This window comes from Corapipo altera, unplaced genomic scaffold (genome assembly GCF_003945725.1).
Source record: "Corapipo altera isolate COAL_440 unplaced genomic scaffold, ASM394572v1 131714, whole genome shotgun sequence".
In the NCBI taxonomy this organism is placed as follows: Eukaryota; Metazoa; Chordata; class Aves; order Passeriformes; family Pipridae; genus Corapipo; species Corapipo altera.
The window spans coordinates 1-20,018 of NW_020885338.1; the positions used below are offsets into that span (position 1 = coordinate 1).

The 20,018-nt window shown below is 55.8% G+C and overlaps 1 protein-coding gene across 1 annotated transcript; it reads right to left on the reverse strand.

Annotated features, from left to right (window-relative positions):
- Positions 1 to 456: 456 nt before the first annotated feature.
- On the reverse strand, positions 457 to 19,435 carry LOC113940406 (F-box only protein 42; the record flags this gene model as incomplete). Its single annotated transcript, XM_027631547.1, has 5 exons — positions 457 to 513; positions 1,359 to 1,455; positions 1,674 to 1,784; positions 2,713 to 2,866; positions 19,301 to 19,435. Coding segments are annotated over 5 exons (554 nt in total), but the record flags the coding sequence as incomplete, so codon positions are not given.
- Positions 19,436 to 20,018: the final 583 nt, after the last annotated feature.

Below are 20,018 nucleotides of genomic sequence, written 5' to 3' on the forward strand. Positions count from 1 at the left end.
TTAGGAGCCCAGGCTGGGATTTAGGATCCCACGTTGGGATTTAGGAGCCCAGGCTGGGATATAGGAGCCCCCTTTGCTGCTGATATCATCCATCCCACCAGGATGCTGGTGGGAGGATTTGTTCCTGTGGACAGGGAATGGTGACCCAAATCAGGAGTTGACTGCCTAGGAGTGACTACACCTCACCACAGCCATGGATAAATCCCTTCATTTCCATCTCCTATCCCAGTCCAAAGTCAGGGCTCATCCTTCCAAGGCTCAGTGAGCTGCTCAGAGAGCACCTCGGGGTTTTTTCCTTAATTAAAGCAGCTCTAGCAACACCTAAACAGCTTCTCTGGAAAATCTCCCACGTGGGCGCCTGGATTTGAGGGATAAGATGCCCCCTGGGCCCCCCCTGCCCCCAAATGCATCCCCCAGGGCTCCTGGTGCCGTGTCCCTGCTCCCCCAGGTACTCACAGCGTTGGGGCCCCCGCAGCCCCCCAGGATGAGGATGGTTTCGTTGTCCAGGACGATCTGCAGGGCAAAGAGCAGGGTCAGGGCTCCTGCCAGGCCTCCCAGGGCACACAGAGCAGGTTCTCAGCTGCATAGGTGCTGCTGGATCCTGCCTGTCCCGGGCTGGGCTCTGGAGCGGGGATGGAGAGCCGGTTCTGCCGGGCCTGGGGCAGAGCAGGACAGAGGGTTCATCCCACGGCCTTGGCCCAAACCAGCTCCTCTCACCTGGGAGAGAAATCTCCCTTCCCAAAGCTGAGCCGAGGCACAGGGGCCTCAACACCCCTCTCCAAAGGAGTGGGAAGGTGGGAGGATTGTTTAGGAGGCAGGTGCTGGCAGCAGTGTCTGTGAGTGCTGCTGGTGGGCGAGATGTTCCCTCGGGCTCTTTTCCCAATGGATGAGGCACGTTGGAGCACAGCCTGTCTCTGCTGGGTGCCCCGGTGGGATGAGCCACACTGGGAATCACTGGGAAGGCAGGGATAGAGACACCTGCACCAAGCCAGGTGACACCCATGAGCTCCTGCCCCGGGCAGCAATCAAACAGGCGCTGCCAGCCCGTGCTCGGAGCAGGAACAGTCCGGAGTCACTGGATCCTGGGATCGGGAGAGCGGAGCAGCCACGAGGGCCCCGAGCCAAACCACCCTGTGCTAACTCTGCCCTGATCTGAGCCGCCCCAGGGCACAAGCCTGGGGTGAGAGCAGCAATTTGTGTCCTACAAATGTACAGCAGAGCTCTGAGTCACGCCCAGAGATCAGGAACAGGGAGGGAAAGGGAGGGCCCGGCAGGCAGGGGATCCCCGGATAACTCGGGAATGAGCCGGGCAGAGCTGCCTGGCAGCGGGAAGGGAAGCTGAGCCCGGTCTCTCTCACCTGGGACTGGCCCCCCCGTGGGTGAGGGCTGGGCCCCGAGATGCTGGGCTTGGACCAGGCCCACTGCTCCAGATCCAGCACCCACACGTCGTTGCTCCTGCAGGGACGAGACAAAGCGATGAGGCACAGCCGGGGCCTGAGAGCTCTGCCCAGGGCACAGGCTCAGGGCACACGGGGTTTTTGGCAGGCTGGAGCCTTGGGATTTGCCACAGGAGGTGTGCTAAGGCAGCAGTGAAATCCTGGGGAGAATTCCTTCTGAAACACCAGGAGCTATCCCAGGACATCCCAACACCTGCCCGGCTCATCCCAACTCACATCTGCCGAGATCCAAGAGATCCCCCAAAAACAATCATCTTGTCCTCGATGACACAGGAGGAATGTCCTGCCATGGGAGGGGGGCCGTGGGTGGTCATGATGCAATTCCACCTGGGAAAGAGGCAGGAAGATGTTCACCATTGGGAGGGAAAGGAAAACACTGGATGAACAGCAAACAAAAAATCCCAGGGGCCGGCAAAGAACATGTTCCAGAGGAAAACCACCGGGAAAACCTCTGAGTGTCCAAATAATAACGAAACTAATTAGAAATCCAATGTGCTAAACATTTTCAAGGCATGAGCCAGTCCCGTGGCCAAGGTGGGAATATCCCCCCTTCCAATTAAGTTTGCCCCGAATTCTTTCCAGGGAGTTTAATTACAGAGTTGTAATGACCAAAGTGCCCTGGATAATTGATACTTGGGAGGATGGAAAGTTCTCAGTGGGAGAGGAGCAGGAATGATCCCTTTGATACAGCCTCTGCTGCTTTCTCACACACAGGATCGGTGGCAAAGCTGGGTCTAAAATCAGCTAAATGGTGTTGAAAGGGAACAGGAAAATTCCTGCCCCTCCATGGGCACTGGATGCTCCATCCAGGAGCTGTAGAGGCAGGGATTTATAAAATGATGGAGAAACCTGCTTTCTCCCAGCTCCCTGAGGGAGCTGAGTTTTGGATCAAGACTAAAAACAAGACCTCCAGCAGTTAAAGCTTATCTCAGAACCACCTCCCTGCTCACAGTGTGATTAAACACTGAAACATTCAACTGGGAAATCTGGATGGGGATGCTCAGGGAGCCTGGAATATTTTAGGTACAAATCAAAAGCCCTGTGACAGCAACCAGCACCCAGGAGGTGCTTGGGAGTGTCCTGTCCTTGGCTCCACTGCTGGGTTGTGGCTTTGCTTTTGATTCAGAAAGAGCTTTAGAGACACCCCTGGGACACCAGGACACCATGGGACACCTGGGACACCATGCCCAGCTTCCCAGGGGTTCCCCCAGCTGCATTCCAGGCACATTGCTCTGGGATCAAAGCCTGCCCTTACCAGTTTTTGGAGGGTGAGTAGGTGTGGATCTCATCGAAGAACCTCTCGGGCTGGTGCAGGGGGTACGGGCTGGGCCGTGTCCACCCCCCAAAAAGCACCAGCAGGTCCTTGTAGACCACCAGGGTGGCCCCAGCCTTGGGGGAGGGGTAGGAACCTGGCAGGGGTGGAGAAGGGCAGGGTTAGGAAAGCCATGTCTGAACAGCAGCCCCCGACTCCGCGGCGTTTCCTCCCGGAGCGTCGCAACACGGAGACTCCACCTCACAGAAAAATGAAAATAAAGGGGGGAAAAAAGAGGCAAAATTAGAGCTGGGAGCCTGGGAAGAAAACTCCTGCCAATTTGTGTCAGCGTAATTAGTAGGAGACTGAAAGCACATCTCAAAACATCTGTCACTCACTGGCAGGAAATTGCTGGTTTTCCACCGTATCCCTTCAAATTATTGCTTTAGCACTGAATAAAAGCAATAATTACCTCAAATACCTACTGACTGCTCTCCCTGAGGAAGGAGGGGGAAGGAATAGCAATTCCAAGGCATTGTGGCAGATATCTGGGAGCTCACGAGGGCAGCACACACTGAACCCCGTTTCTGCAGGATTAATCCCTGAACTTTGGGTGAAAATGGAGGCACTGCCTTGGACAAGGGATGAAGTGACAGGACAAGGGAATGGCTTCCCACTGCCAGAGGGCTGGGATAGATGGGAGATTGGGAAGGAATCCTTCCCTGGGAGGGTGGGGAGGACCTGGCACAGGTTGCCCAGAGAAGCTGTGGCTGCCCCATCCCTGGGAGTGTCCAAGGCCAGGCTGGATGGGGCTTGGAGCAACCTGGGCTGGTGGAAGGTGTCCCTGCCCATGGCAGGGGGTGGGGTGGGATGGGCTGGGCTTTAAGGTCCCTTCCAACCCAAAGCATCCTGGGATTCTGTGATTCCAGTGGAAGGTGTCCCTGCCCACAGCTGGTGGTTGGAATGAGATGGTGTTTAAGGTCCTCCCAACCCAAACCATCTGGCATTTTATGATCCCAAACCTCTCGGAGCAGGAGCAGCTTCAGTGCCAAGAGCCCCTTGGCAAGGGCAGCTACAGAAGAATCAGATCCCTTTGAATTTAAGTCAGGAAATCAGCCCCAATCCACTGCAAAAGCCCAACCCTGCCTGTCCCAGGAGCCAGAGGTGCTGTGTCACTCCCTGGATGTGCAGGAGCTGTTGAATTGCTTCCCAGGAAAAGGCAAAGCCTCCCCAGCCCGGGTGGACTCAGAGCATCCTCCTTCCCACATTGGTCATCAGCACCAGGCACATTCCTCCACCTCCATAGTCACTCTTTCCAAATATTCCTGAACACATCATCCCAAATCCATGGCAGGGTGCCCAGCTCTGGGAACGGGGCGGCTCCAGGGCACGTGGCCACGGTGCCACCGTGCCCTCTCCCGAAAAGGCCGACGGACCCTCTGTCCCCTGCCATGTCCCACGGGACTCAGGGGCACATTTTTAGCAGGGAATGACACAGAACAGACTATTTTTAAAAGAAACCAGAGCAGCTATTTTGGGATGTTACAGTGGAGGGAAGAATTCCATGGGTTCCAGGTGGTGGGTGGGAAGAGCCTGGCAAAAAACAAGCCCTGGCCTGACATAGCGAGATGGCCACAGTGTCCCTGAACCCTTCCTGAGGGACAAAGCACTCTGCTGCTCTCAGGGACATGGATATAAGGGAAAAACAGGAATAAAGCTGTGCAGGAGACAATTCCTGTGCTGGGTCACAAAGAGAGTGTGGCCAGAGCTGTGCCAAGGTCTCTGTGAGGACCAGAGTGTCACAGAGGGTCACACTTGCTTACTCTTTGTTCCCAAATTCCAGTTTTCCTGGCTTGCTGTGTGTGCAATTCACCCACACCAGAGGGTTTCCAGCCTGAATATTTCCCTGGAAGTGCACAAAGTCGTTCTCCCAAGCTTGGCATCACGAATGGAACGGCCAGAAAGGTTTCCACCCGGTGATTCCCTTGGGGATGCCACGAGGAGCTGGGCTTAAAATGGGTGATTTTGAAACAAAAAGAGGCAGCTGGAGTAATTCCAGGATGGAGAAACACTGGCACATCACTCAGAAAGGTCTGGGATGGTGCAGTGACCTGAGAGTCACCCCGGCTGAGCAGGGACCGGCTCCTGGTGAGTCAGGCCCTGCACACAGCCCAGGGCAGGGCAGGCCCCGGTTTTTCAGGAAGCTTTGCCTGTTCTGGGCCATTGTCCGGATGTAAATGAGCCGAGTTTCGGTTCTGCAGTGCAAGAAAAGGCAGAATTTTACAAGTCAAGGAAGCGTTGGCCTCTCAAAGCCTCTTCCAGCCCCGCAACCTGGATACCCAAGGGATACCTCTGGATGCTCCCTGCAAATGAGGTGCACCAGGAGCATCTCCAGGGATCTGGCATTGGAGCAAAACACGTGGAAAATTGCAGAATTCACAGTGTTTATCCCTAAAGCAGGAGAGAGCTGCTGCCAAGGTCCTTGGGAAGGGCAGGACTCCCGAGGGAGCCGGAGCGAGGCTGGAAGGCGCCGGAAGCTTTGTGAGCTCAGGCCTCAGGTATGTGGAGAACAGGGCACGGGGACATCAAAGGGGCCCCACTGGGACATCAAAGGGGCCCCAGCAGGACCTGCTCAAAGTCCAGGCCCTTGGGAGGATGTGGGAGTGGCCATTCCAAGGCTCCCAGGAACACCTGACACGGGAGGGCTCCTCCCGCTCCGGGACCGGGATGGGGATGGCCCAGGGAGCAGAACCTCTCTGGTTCATTGTCCCGGTTCCCACTGCTCCAGAAGGGCTCTGCTGCATTTCCAATTCCACAGGGAGCAGAACCTCGTTGGTTCATTGTTCCAGTTCCCACTGCTCCAAAAGGGCTGTTTCCAATTCTACACCCCCAGCACAGCACCCAGCCCAACATCCAGGTTATCCTTCCCTGGGGACAGAGATCCCAGCAGGCAGAGGGTGCAGCACATGAACTCCCTCCATCTCCCCACGGCTCCCGCTGCTCTTTCAGCCACTTAAGAGCTGCTCCAATCAACTTCTCCCCCAGCTGATGGATTTTCCTGGCTCACAAAGCCAAGGAAACCCAACCAACAAGGGACCTCCGGCTCCCACGGATGTTTGGAAGAGCAATGACAGGCTCTGGTGGCTCCCCACATGAGCTCGAGGTGTTTTATCTGGGCAGGATCTGCCCTTCTCAGCAGTTCCCAAAGCCCATTGATCCGGCCCTGTAATCCTGTCGGAGCAGCACGCGCCGGGATTAACGGACACAAAGGGAGAGCCCGGCTGGGAGGGCACGTGGAGCACGGATTTCCAGACCAGCCTTTCACCTCTGGTGGGTGCAGCCCTGGGAGACCCCACAAACAAGCACCAAGAGGAGCTTGAAATACAAAGGGCAATGAAATGGGTGATGGGATTATCCAGGGGGAAGGATTGGCTCAGATCCATGGGGTTTGGGGGATATTGCGCTGGAGCAGCACCAAGGGGGAAGGGTAAAACATGGGAAGAGTTGTGTCAGGGGGACAAATAGTGGGGAGTTTTATTTCTGGAGAGAGGTGAGACAAGAGCCATGACCAGGGGCTGGTTTTGCTGGATTTGATGGATTTTTCCAGCCACCTCAGCTCCAGCAAGAAACAACTCCAGGGGCTGATCACCACCGACTGGATTTCCATGAAATACCTGGATAAACAAAGCCATGTTTCCAATTCCAAAGCCAAGGAATTAAAGGGAGCTGGTCCAGCAGCCTACGAATTTCAAATGCAAAGGGATTTGAGGTCCCAGGTTCCAAAGCTGCCCTCGAGCTGCACCCCAAAGATCTGAGGGCAGGAATCATGGAATGGTTTGGGTCGGAGGGACCTTCAAGCTCACCCAGTCCCAACCCCTGCCACGGGTGGAACTTTCCACCACCCCGGGTTGCTCCAAGCCTGGTCCAACCCAGCCTTGGACACGTTTTCCCAAGGCAGGACAGTCCTGTCCTGTCCATGGAATTGTTCCTCTCTGGGGTTCCATCCTGTTCCCCGGGAGTTTTGTCTCTGTGCCGGGGCTGTTTTCCAGCCTGGCTTTACTAGTCCAGCTTTTAATCTGGCAGAGACTTAAAACCTCAGTTCCAAGCCGGACCCCTGATCCCTCCCCTGGCATCATCCACCCTGGCTGAGGGATTGCCTCCACCACCCCAAGGTCCATCCCAAACCTGTGTGACGAATCCCCAAATCCTTCCCTTTCAACTGGAAGCAAAACCAGAGCAGGAAAAAGGAAATCCCTCTGCTTCCCAGGCCAGCCAGGACTTTTCCACAGCCATCTGCAGATTCATCCCAAAGTTTTTCCCCTGCCAGGTTACCCAAAGGGAAGAGGACAAGCTGGTGAGCAGCAGCCCAGAGGCTGGAACATGGGATGAGCATCCCAGCAGTCCCAGCACTGGGATCGGATTTGAGAGACACCAAAGGAGAACCCCTATGGGAAGAGCAGACATCTCCATGGAATGGTGCACACCTAAGTCAAACTCCAACACTTAGGACTCACTGCTCAGCTGCCTCAGATCCCAGCACCTGACAGTCACCTGTTTTTATTCCCAAAATGTTTAAAACGTTGGGATTCTGAACATTTTCCAGACTGGCTTTGACCAGGCCTGTCTAAACCTTAAAGCCTTTAAAAGCCACCAAAGTATCCCTTTCCGTTTCCAAAGCCACAGGAGATTTACTGTTCCCTTCCCCAAAACCCCCAAATTCCATGCTGGGAATCAGGCAGGAATTCAGCCTCATATGAATTTAAAGGAAAACAGAACAAGACCCAATTTGTCTCCTCAAAAATGAGATAAACCCTTTGCAGACACAAATATCTGAGTATCTGCTGCCTGGGACACACTGCTCAGGAGGGAAGGGGGGGATATTCAGAGTTTTTTTCCCAGGTTTGGGGGGTGTGTCACCAAACCATGGCAACCCCCCATGTTTACACACAGCCAGAATTCCCGGTGGCCGATTCCCACCCTGTGGTGACACGGGAGTGTGGGACAAGCCCAGCCAAAGTGCCGGTGGGGAAGGGAAGGTTTGGTTTCCTGCAATCCCTGCGAGGTGGAGGCAAAACCCCGTGGGGGAGGAGAAGTCAGGATAAGTCACCCTGGAGCTGTTGCAACGGTGGTTGTTTTTTTAAGCCCGGAATTCGTGAGGTGCCGCTGTAAAAGGAGAGGCAGTGCCCTCTGAACCCTGAGCAACAGGATTGACTGAGTCACTCCCGGCTAATGCCGCCAAAAATGTCCTGATTCAGCACACTGAGCAAACACAGAGAGGTGCCAAACGCCCCGGGCTCGGCCCCTTATCTCCCAACAGCCACCGATGGGATCCTGCAATTCCCACACCTCCCACGGCAGGAGAGGCCTCCCTGGGATCCACCCTGAGCCTGCAGGAGAGGCCTCCCTGGGATCCATCCTGAGCCTGCAGGAGAGGCCTCCCTGGGATCCAGCCAGAGCCCTTCTCCCAGCAGCATCACCCCGAGGTGCTGCTGCTACTGAGGGCAAGGGGACCCTTCCCAATCCTTTGGGATTTGGCCCCGTGGTCCTGGGAGCTGCTGTTGCAAAATCTGCTCTTCCCTGTCTGAGTGGGTGGAATCCAACTGATCCACCTTTCCCTGATCCACCTTTCCCTGATCCACCTTTCCCCGCTTTCATGCCTGGTGTTTTCTCCCCCTCCAAGTGACACCCTGCAGACTTCCAAGGGATTTGAGTGACACTCTGACACCTCCCCAAACCAGCTCCAGAGCAATTAAAAAGCTCTGGGATTCCAGGGAAAGGGCTGAGCGGCTCCTGTCACTCGTCTTCCCCCCGGGAGGCAAAGGGAGGGATGGGAATTGCTGGATCGGGCTGTGCTGAGGGATAATTGCAGGGAAGGGCTGGAGGTCTGTGGGCTGGGGGCAGCTCTGCTGAGCTCCGCACTTTCTGCCCCAGCCACGCTCCCGGAGAACCCTCAAATCACTGGTGTTCCAGGAAATGGCTCCTGTGGAATTTGGTGAGGATGGAGCCACCACGGGGCTGAGAAACCTCAAGTATCCTTTAAAGAGCAGCCTGTGGGCACGGTCAGAGAGCCCTGGAATGGTCTGGGTTGGAAAGGATCCTAAAGATCATCTCGTCCCAAGGGCACCTCCCACTGTCCCAGGCTGCTCCCAGCCCTGTCCAACCCGGCCTGGAACACTTCCAGAGGTGGGGAATCCACGACCCCTCTGGGCACAGTCAGAGGGGGCTCCTTGAGGAAGTGCAAAAAGCTCAGCATTGGGAAGAGCAGGGAGAGCTCCTCCCAAAATCTGCTGCAGGGACAACACTGGAGTGTTATTCACTGGAGTTACCTACTGGAATGCCAACATCTTCCCTCTGGAATTCCCAGTCCAGCACAGGAACGGATACTTCATCCAGTTCTCTACAATTCTTTTACTCTCCCTTGCTGTGTCCCCCTTCCCCCTCATTTCCAAGCCGAGGTTCCCACACTTCCATCACCCCAGGAGGGCACACTGCTCCCTCATTCCCGTAATTCCAAACTCCCTGAATATTTCACATCAGGAACAAGCATCCCCCTTTTGGGCTGCAGACCAGGGTGAGCCAGTGCTCCCCCCTTCCGCATGTTTGCCCCATTCCAGGAGATTCCTACTTCAGATGCTTTGGGAGAAGACCAAAATCAGGCTCCGGAGCGCGAGGATTTAACGAGGCTTTGGGAGCACATCGGGCTGCTCTGGGTTTAAAGTGCACAGGGAACGCTGCCTGGTCAATCCCGAGTATTACACACGTAATCCTGGCGGATAAAAATCCTCCAGGCACGGGCACAACAGCGGGAAAACGTGGAAGGCGCTGCTGCCGATAGATGTCAGCACAGCCTTCCCGAAATCCCGAGCAGGACCTTTCCCAAGGCTCCTCCAAGCTGCCTCCCGGCTGACAAGGCTGATCCAGCCGTGGGACGACAGTGTTCTATCCCACTGCCCCCTCCAGGGAGGTGGATGTACCTTCCCGGGAGGGAATAACTGGATGTAGAATCACCCTGGAGTTCGTGGGCAGGGAAAGCCCCAGCCCTGCTCCCTCCCACGCCTCCGGGAGGACGGGAGCAGCCCCGGGAAGGAGTGGGAGCAGCCCCGGGAAGGAGGGATCAGGCCCTGGGATCAGGCTCTGGGATCAGGCTCGCGGCTCCCTCTGTGCTCACAACACATTCATGACAGGAGGCAGCACCAGAGCCAACAGCCCGGCAGCGGCTCCGCTGTTTGAAGCCTTTTTTCCCCGAAAAGGAAATCCAAAGGGAGGTTTGTCATGGATACTTTGGCTGCTCCCGCAGTGTGGAAACACCTTGGCTCCGAACTCAGATGGACAAGGAGTTCAATTCTCTGCATGGCCGGGAAATCAAGGAAAAAAATCCTTAGAGGAAAAAAAAAGCTCTTGGAAAATCAACCCTAATTCCTGCTTAGGGTTTAAAAGATGGGAGGCCTGGACTTTGGGAGCACTGAAGAGCCAATGGTCCTGCAAGCGCTCCAAGGCTTTCCCAGGGGGAGGAGGTGCTGCTGCCATTGGGGATTTCTGCTCATCATCCCAACAGCACCAGCCCAGCCCTGGGAGTGTCCAAGGCCAGGCTGGACAGGGCTTGGAGCCACCTGGGACAGTGGGAGGTGTCCATGGCAGGGGGTGGCACTGGATGGGCTTCAAGGTCCTTTCCAACCCAAACCGTTCTGGGATTCTGTGACAAGGCAACTGGAATAGGGAATTCCCTTACAGGAATATGGAGATAGATGTATGGATGGATCTGGAGAGAGACAGGAGACAGGCTGAGAGCTGGGGGTGCTCACCTGGAGAACAGAAGCTTCAGGGAGACCTTGGAGCCCCTTCCAGTGCCTAAAGGGGCTCCAGGAGAGTTGGAGAGGGACTAGGGACACAGGGAATGGCTTCTCACTGCCAGAGGGCAGGGATAGATGGGATATTTGGAAGGATTCCTCCCCTGGGAGGGTGGTGAGGCCCTGGCACAGGTTGCCCAGAGAAGCTGTGGCTGCCCCTGGATCCCTGGAAGTGTCCAAGGCCAGGTTGGACAGGGCTTGGAGCAACCTCAGATAGTGGGAGGTGGGACTGGATGGGCTTTGAGGTCCCTTCCCACCTAAACCAGTCTGGAATTCCGGGATTCTGACTCTCAGACGTTTGAGACCTTCAGAAGGTTCCAACCCCCCTGGGAGTCTCCAGGTTCTGAGCACCACCCAGACCCAACTCCTTATTTGTCCATACAACGATTCCCAACTCTGATTTTCACAGATCAGGATTTTCTTATTTCCAACAGAGTTGCAAAGAGTTTTCTCAATTTTGGTGTAGCAAATCCTTCCAGAGGGCCCAGGGGTTGTGTTTAACATGGGCAGGTCCTGCCCCTCCAATCCCTTCAGGAACTGGACTCAGTGATCCCTGTGGTCCCTCCCAGCTCAGGATATCCTACAGAATCCATATGCCCCTGCTCCAGGCCACCTTTGAGCATCAAAACAGGGACCAGGCAACAGAGGGAAACATTCCTTCGTTAATCTCTGGAGGGATCTGCACCCAGGGAGCTCCTCTCCGGGAATCTTAATCCCACAAGGGTAAAGCAAGAAGCCCTTTTCCAGGTTGGACTGCTCCATCCATGGTGGCAGTGTGTTAAGTAGGACTGCTCCACACTGGAAACCTTCTGGAGAAAGGAATACTGTGCCGGTAAATTTCAGATCTGGAATAAATCCCTCATCATCCAGGAGAAGAGAATCACCAGAACGTTCCTTATCAAGATTCCTGCTCTATTCAAGGTGCAGGTTTGCTGGTTTTTGCCATGGAAAGATCCAGCATCCTCTGGATTAAAACAAACTCATGGATGAACTGACACATGGGATCTCCATTCCTGCACCAACATCCAGGTGCTCAGCTCTTCCCTCACCTTAAAGGGAACCACGAGTCCCCAGACCTGTCCCGAGGGAAGAGGGAAACCAGGTCATCCCTAAAACACCCACTTCCCTTGGAGCTGCTTCCCTCCCAGCCTCCTCTGCTTCTCCCTCGGAATTCCCTTTCCACAAACTGCCCCCACACCAGGCTGAGCTGCCTGGGGCAGGCCAGGAGGGCATCCTGAGGGAACATCCTTCCTTGTGGGAGCAGCATGTGGGACAGAGGAGCCCCCCCGACCTGCTGCCAGAGCTCCGGGAGCCAATTCCCCACGGCAGGGGCTGCTCAGCCACCAGGCTCTGTCTGGAGATAAAGATCTGCTGAACTTCCAACTCCTGCAGCACATGGAGAGTGGGAATAGGAGAGGGAAACTGCCCGGGGGGTTTGTCCTGCGGGGACAGAACCACCTTTGGCAGCCCCGGCTCATCCAACACGGGCTGGGTCTGACACGAGCTGGGTCTGCTGCCACGGCCCCGAGTCCCGGGCACATTCCCAATTCCTGGGCTCATTCCCAGTTCCTGGGCACATTCCCACCTCCTGGGCACATTCACAACCCCTGGGCACATTCCCAGTTCCTGCGCACATTCCCACCCCCTGGGCATGTTCCCAATTCCTGGGCACATTCCCACCCCCTGGGCTCATTCCCACCTCTGTGGGCAGGTACATTGGCTTCTTCAAAGCTGTTCCTGCCTCCAGCCCCACATTCTTGTGGGAGGTAGTGGCATCCTGGTGTCCCTGGACACCTTGTTGGAGTTGAACTGGCTCTGTCCCCCCATCCCAACCCAGAATAGAGGAATGAAGTTATGGATTGACTTTATGACCTCTGCAGATATTGGGAGCAATTGGGAATGCTGTAGGAATACCTCAGAGCCAGCTGGGACAAAGAGCAGGATGCAGCCAGTTGGGAACAGGGGGAGGGAGGGATGGTGGTTTCCAGTGTGGGATTCAGGAATAGGAGGCACAGGAATATTTTCCCCCTGGTTGTGGTAAATCCACATCCATTTCCCACCACACTGACCAGCTGAAGAGTTGAGGCTTCAGAAGCAAAGCCTTTCCAACCACCAGCCTCTCCAAACCTTTTTTTGTAGGGAGCAGATTCCCAGGCAGAAAATCCTCCAGGAGGAGAGGAATCTTTGGGCTTCTCCTGCTGGGGTCAGCAAAGGCATTTGCAGGATAAATCCTTACAATGCTACATTGTCAGGGGGGTTTTGTCCCTGTGTGTCCCTGGATTCATTCCTGCAAGGGCCAGGCAGGGTCTCCATCCAAGGAGGGATCCATAAAACCGGTGCCGGTGGAACGACGGCTCCAGGTGCCAAAAAGCTTTTCCAGTTTAAACAGGGCCAAAAAGGGCACGAGCTGGAGGAGGACAGAGCCTGGCAAATCCCAGGGAGGGGAGAGAGATGTGTGCTGGAAACCTAAACCTGGGCATTAATCTCCTGGAATCCAACCCTTGGCAGCGCTTTCCCAACGAGGCGTCACAGCTTACGGAAAATAAAATGCCTTCCACTGGATTTGGTTGGATTTTTCATCTCCTGCCCTTGAAATGTTTCATCTTGAACATCACAAATTCCATCCGAGAACATTTTGGGAAGCACCCAAGCGAGGAGAGGGACAAAAGGACATCGTGGCTCCTCCCAGAGACAGAAGGGGGGGCTGGGATCCATCCCCGCTCCTCCTGGAGCTGCCAGAGCAGCTCGGGGCTCCTGCTTCCAAGGGCAGGGATAAGGAGGAAACTGGGGATGGGATAAGGAGGAAATTGGGGTGGGATAAGGAAGAAATGAAGGATGGAATAAGGAAGAAGTGAGGGGTGGGAGAAGGAAGAAATTGGGGGTGAGATAAGGAAGAAATTGGGGGTAGGAGAATGAGGAAATTGGGGGTGGAATAAGGAAGAAATTGGGGTGGGATAAGGAAGCTCCGACTCCTCAGGATTAAGGCTGAATTTCCAAAGGGGTCAAGGCTTGAGGGCTCAAAGAGCATTTTGATGGTGGTGGGGAAGTCAGGGATTTTTGATGATAATGTGCAAGTTTTACCTCCGTGGAGGCACAGACAGGCCTCAGTGCTACTGAACTCCAAGGGCAACGAGGGAAAAACAAACCAGATCAGGAAAAGAGCTGGAAAAGCTTCTCTCTCTTCCAGGCTCCTTCAACACCACAACAGCAGAAGGACAGAAGGATTTCCAGCCACTCCATTAACCTGCTCCACTTGGAAGGCTCAGACACCCACAGCCAGACACAGTTAGAGGTGTGCCAGGAATCAGCTTTTCATTCCTTTGGATCCCTGGGAGGCTGGAGCAGCGCCACGGCTCTGTGTGCTCAAGGTGATCCCGAGTTTTTAGTCCAATTTAGGTTTGCCTTCAATGGAATGGGGTCAGCAGCACACAGGGACACCAAGGGAGTCCTGCAGCCCTTCCTTCAAGGGCTCCAAGTGGAAAGGAATCAGGTTAAATATTGCAGGTTTATTTTCCAAACCTGCCTCTCCTCGTCTCCTTCCTTGTGTACATGGGAATTTTTGCGAAGAAACCTCTCACAGGTGGTGTCTTGGGACTGGCAGCAAACTCCAACTGGGAGATGCTGCTCTGGAGAGGCCAGGGTGGGATTTTGGGGTGTTTTTAACTGCTCGTGATGGTGTTGTGAGGGGAGTGACTGCAGCGGGGGCAGAGCTGCAGTCTGGGGTCAGGGCAGAGAGTTTTAGTCCAGAGCCTCAGTTATTGCTCTTCAGGGAAAAGAATCATGGAACCATGGGTTGGCAAAGCCCTCCCAGCCCATGGATCCCCCCTGTGCCCGATGCCCACCTTGTCCCCAGCCCACAGCACTCAGTGCCATGGCCAGGCCTTCTTTGGACACCTCCAGGGCTGGGCACTCCAAACCTCCCTGGGCAGCCCCTGCCAAGGCCTGACCACCCTTTCCATGGAGAAATTCCTGCTGATGTCCAACCTGACCCTCCCCTGGCACAGCTGGAGGCCGTTCCCTCTCCTCCTGTCCCTTGTTCCCTGGGAGCAGAGCCCGACCCCCCCCAGCTCCCCCCTCCTGTCAGGGAGTTGCAGAGCCAGAAGGTCCCCCCTGAGCCTCCTTTGCTCCAGGCTGAGCCCCCCCAGGTCCCTCAGCTGCTTCTGCTGCTCCAGCCCCTTCCCAGCTCCGTTCCCTTCCCTGCACACGCTCCAGCCCCTCCGGGTCCTTCCTGAGCTGAACTGGACACAGCTGATGCAAAGAAGAGGCAAAACACACCCAAGGACTGACCAAGCCCCACAACCCTCAGCCACAGAGGGTTTAAATCCACACAGGAGGATTTTCCCAGCACTCCCACAGCTGTTTTACTGCAGAACCCCTGAGCCCTGAACCCCACGTGTGGTCTGTGCCCCGAGTGACGGTGCCACGCTGGCTCGTGGCCGTGGAGAGCTGGGCACCGGTGGGATCCCAGCTGCACCACCACCTCCCTCCCTGGGGAGCCCAGTCCTTCACCTCCTGTCTCCAGCCCCACAGAGCTCCTGCTGAGGAGGCAGCACCCCCAGAGTGGGGCCAACCCCACGGAACTGCACCAAGGCTGGAACACCAGCTTTGAAATCTCCCCACGGCTTTCCAGAGGGATGATGAAAACAAGGCTGGTTTCTCTTGCTGGGGGCAAGGCTTTCATGCAGCTTTGTCAAGGCCAAGCCCCTCTGCCCCAGGACTGACAGGGAGGTTCCTCCTCCAGCCTCCCACCACCCAGGGACCACATCTGACAGCACCTCCCACCCGGCACAGCCACCCCGGGCAGGGCAGCGGGGGCTCTCCCCAGTCTCCCCTTCCTCCCTCGGGCTGCTGGGTTTGTTAACACAACACCATCAAAGGCACCTTCCCCTCAGCTCACAAAGGGAAACTTGATCCTCGAACTCCCACTCCAAGCAGGGAGAGGAGCTGGGGATGAGCTGAGCCCAGAGGAACCAGCGGGGAGGGTGTTGGCACACTCACTGCAGCAGGACAGGGTGCTGGCACACTCACTGCCAGCAGCAGGACAGGGTGCTGGCACACTCACTGCCAGCTGTTCCAGCCACCCAGGAGGTTTGAAGCACAAACCTTCAGGCTGAAGGTCTCTGCTTTCAAGCCTTCCAGGAGCTGTCACGGCACAGAGCTGGAAGGGGAATCCCCAGGGGTGTTGGACAGACCTGTGTGGAAACAGAACAAACCTTCCCTGCCACGGGGAGATCCAGGGCTGGATTCTGGCTCAGCCAAATCCAGGGATCAGCATCCTCCTGGCAAAGGCCTCCCCACAGACCCTGCAGCTCCTGTGGCACTGAGGCACATAATCCCAGGATGGGTTGGCTTGGAAGGGACCTTAAAGCCCATCCAGTGCCACCCCTGCCATGGGCAGGGACACCTTCCACTGTCCCACGTTGCTCCAAGCCCTGTCCAACCTGGTCTTGGACACTTCCAGGGATGGGGCAGCCACAGCTTCTCTGGGCAACCTGTGCCAGGGCCTCCCCACCCTCCCAGGGAAGGATTCCTTCCCAATCTCCCATCTAATCCTGCCCTATGGCAGTGGGAAGCCATTCCCTTGTCCTGTCACTCCAGGCCCTTGTCCCAAGTCCTCTTCCAGCTCCTTGGAGCCCATTCAGGTACTGAAAGGCCTGGGAGTCTCCGTTTCAAATCGATTTTGGTTTCTTTCCTGGCTGTTTCAGCTCATTTTTGGGGAGCACCAGAGACTATCACCACGGAAACCTTGTGGGGACTAACCCTTGCCTCCAGCTGGATCAACAGATTCCAGCATAAACCACCCCCAGCCCTCCATCAGGATCTCCTGGGCAGGGATGGGCTCCAATTCCAACAGCTGCCCAGGTTAATTATGCAAATGAAGGCAAAAAGCACCCCCAGCACATGAAGAAAGGCACCTCCTCCCAGGGACCACCTACCCTGGGATAACTCTGCAGCTTCCCCCACAAAATGCTCCGGCAGGACTCAGCTGTGGGAGTGGAAGGGGTGGGAAGCAGCTCCAGAGGGGCCTGGAGAGCTCGAGGGAGAAGAGCTGGGAGGCACCTTCCTAAAGCAGGGATCCTGCTGCCTGACCCCCTCCTTCCCAGAGCATCCAGCCTCACAAAAAGCTCTCCATAACAGCCAGGCAGTGACTCCCTGGAGCTTCTCCAGCCTCCTCAGTCACGAGTCAGGGCTGTTGGTTCAGATCCAAGCAAAAAAATTACTTTGAAACCTCAAAAATTAGGGTTTTTTGATGTAATAATCTCCCTCCTCCGTCTCTGAGACTAAAGAAACCCAAGCCAATTATGTCTTTGAAGGCTAAATATTTACTGCCAGCTGAAGCAGAGCAGCTCAGGCTGGAGACGAATTATCCAGCTCTGATGTCATGGAATGCCCGGGAGCCAGAAAACCCCAGCGAAAACAGGGAGGAACAAACAACAACAACAACAAAAAGGGTGTTTTCTCCTGGAAAAGCCTCTCAGAGAGGGGAAGGGGTGAAACTGTTCCAGCTCAGCTGAGACACCACACTCCTATTCCAAAGCACTCATTAGATAAGATACTTAACGAGGGAACACGTGGAGTGTGACGGAACCTCTCCAAGGGAAAACTGGCCTTGGGAAAGAGCCGGAGTCTCACTCTGGAGCAAAACCCCAGAGAGTCCACAGGGCAGGTGTGGGAACTCCTCCTCCACCTCCACCAGCAATTAGGGACCCACATAATGAGTGTTCATCAATCACTGTCAGCTCTGGTTTTACAATCAAACCCCTCCCGCCTCATTTCCATCCCAATCCTGGATTTCAAAGCTCTCCCTTTTGCCCCCTCCAGTCACTATTCTTTCCCAGGCAGCCGGTGCCAACCCTCTGGTTAAGGGCATCCAAACCCAAGCAGGATCGAGATCCAACCCCGGGCACCCGGTGGGGTGACTCATCCCTCTGGAAGCCCGGGAGCAGGAGCGTTCCCGGGGCCCGGAGTTTCAGTTGCGATCCCATCTCGCTCATGACAACACGCAGAAATATTTCCTCGGGGGATCTTCCCGTGGGACTTAACTCTGACACATATTCCCACAGGAGCTGTTCTTTCAGGAGCATGCTTTGCCAGGGAGGCAGTGGGAATGTGACTCTGGGAAGCCCCGAGTGCCCCAGTCGTGCCCCGCATTCAGCCCACGGAAGGACCCGCCGGGCTGCAGGAATGGGAGGGCTGGTTTGGAGCAGAGGTCTGCAGCTCCCAGCATCCTGTTTATGCTGCTCCTCTCCGCCCCTGGGCAGTGGGAGAACGCTCCAGCCCGGGATGGAGCGACGGCAGGACCCAGTTTCCACACCCATGGGAAGGCTGAACTTTGTTTTCTCCCTCCTTAGCTCTCCCCCGTGGGGATCACACAGGGCTGTGCAGGGCAAAAATCAGAGCAAAATCCTGTTCTGGGGGAAAAACAAAGATCATTTTCTTTTCCCCCCGGGTTTGGATGGGAGAAAAGCAGCCAGGCTGCCCCAGCTTCCATAAAACCTGGGGTATCCCTGACCAGAGGAACCTTCCCAGAGGGTTATCCCCTCACGCAGAGCTGCTCCTGGCAGTGCAGTGTGGGTTGATCCAAGCACCAAGGGATGTGTGAACAGTTCAGTGGGACAGCAGGAGGTCCCAAGGAACACCACGACACAGGAAGATCTGGATTTTGCAGTGTCAGAGGAGCAAACAGAGCCGAGGAAGCCCCAAGGAGCCCGTGGAGCAGGGCCAGGCTGGGCTGGTGCTGAGCTCCTTCCTCCTCCCTGCTCTTGGTTAAACACCAAGCCTTTGCCAAAACCCCTGGTTTAACCCTTCCTTCCGCCCTGCCCCAAGAGCTTCCCCAGTGCTTTGCTTTTTTCCCAGTTCTTTCAGTTGAATTCAGAAGCACCAGGAACATGAGTGTGCCCTGGGAGACACTCAGAGCACAAAGACCAGGGGGGGAGATGGTTTGAGGGGTTTCCCTGCCTGCTGAGGGCACAGGGACTGCAGGGATGGACCTGCTTTCCTACAGCCCCCCTCGCTCAGCTCGTCTCCTCCACCCCTCAAACACCTCAAGTGGAGGGAGGAAGGAAAACCTCAGCTTTGGGACAACAACCCTCATCATGGAATCACAGGATGGGACCTTAAGGCTCATCCAGTTCCACACCTTCCACTAGCTCAGGCTGCTCCAACCTGGCCTTGGACACTTCCAGGGATGGGGCAGCCACAGCTTCTCTGGGCAACCTGGACCAGGGTCTCTCCACCCTCACAGGGAAGGATTTATTCCCAATAATGCATCTGAATTTCCCCTCTTTTAGTTTAAAACCATTCCCCCTTGTCCTGTCCCTCCATCCCTTGTCCGAAGTCCCTCTTCAGCTCTCTTGGAGCCCCTTTAGGCACTGGAAGGGGCTCTGAGGCGTCCCTGGAACCTTCTCTCTCCAGGCTCAACAATCCCAACTCTCTTCACCTTTTCCAGGCTGAACAATCCCAAGTCTCAGTCTTCTCCTTCAGCCTTCTCCAGGCTGAACAATCCCAGTTTTTTCAGCCTTATCAGCCTGGGCTCTCACAGTTGAACAAGTGTCCCTCATCCTGGGGCAGGAACCAGCACCTGCTCCAGAGAAAACCAACCCAGCACGGTGCTGCAAACACATGGATATGCACAGAACCCCATGTTTTGTCAAGATATAACCCAAACCTCAGTCAGACAGTGACAAAAACCCCATGAAAACACTAAACCCCAGCAGCCAGGCTGAGGTCCTGGCACGTCTCACCTGATGCCAGGGGCCGGATCCACTCCTTGCTGTTGAGGTCGAGTCTCCAGAGGTCGTTGAAGGCGGCGTTGCAGCTGCTCTGGGTGCAGCCCCCGAACACGTACATGGACTGGTTGGGGTCGTAGTAGCACGCACCTGGAATGGCAAAGGGGGCTGTGAGCACAGCTGGAATGGCAAAGGGGGCTGTGAGCACAGCTGGAACAGCAAACACAACCATCAGCACAGCTGGAACAGCAAACAGGGCTGTGAGCACAGTTGGAACAGCAAACAACCATCAGCACAGCTGGAACAGCAAACACAACCATGAGCACAGCTGGCACTGCCCTGCTCTGGGGGGTGTTGGTGTCCCAGGGTTTGGCAGAGGGGGTTTAGGGGGTGGGTTGTGAGAAGCTGCCAGAAACTTCCCCCGTGTCTGTGGAGCCAATTCCAGCTGCCCCAGGACGGACCCGCCACTGGCCAAGGCTGAGCCCAGCAGGGATGGTGGGAACCCCTCTGGAGTGACACAGCTAAGGAGGAAAAGGTTCTTGTGCAGATGGAATCGAGTGCAGAGAGGAGAGGAACGGGAATGTGTGAGAGGAACAGCTCTGCAGAGCCCAGGGCAGGAGCAGGGGCAGGAGCTGCTCCAGGGGCCAGAGCTGGGATTCCCCTGAGATTCCATGGGGAAGCCCAGGGAGAGGCAGCTGAGCCCCTGCAGCCCAGGGAGAGCCAGGATGGATCA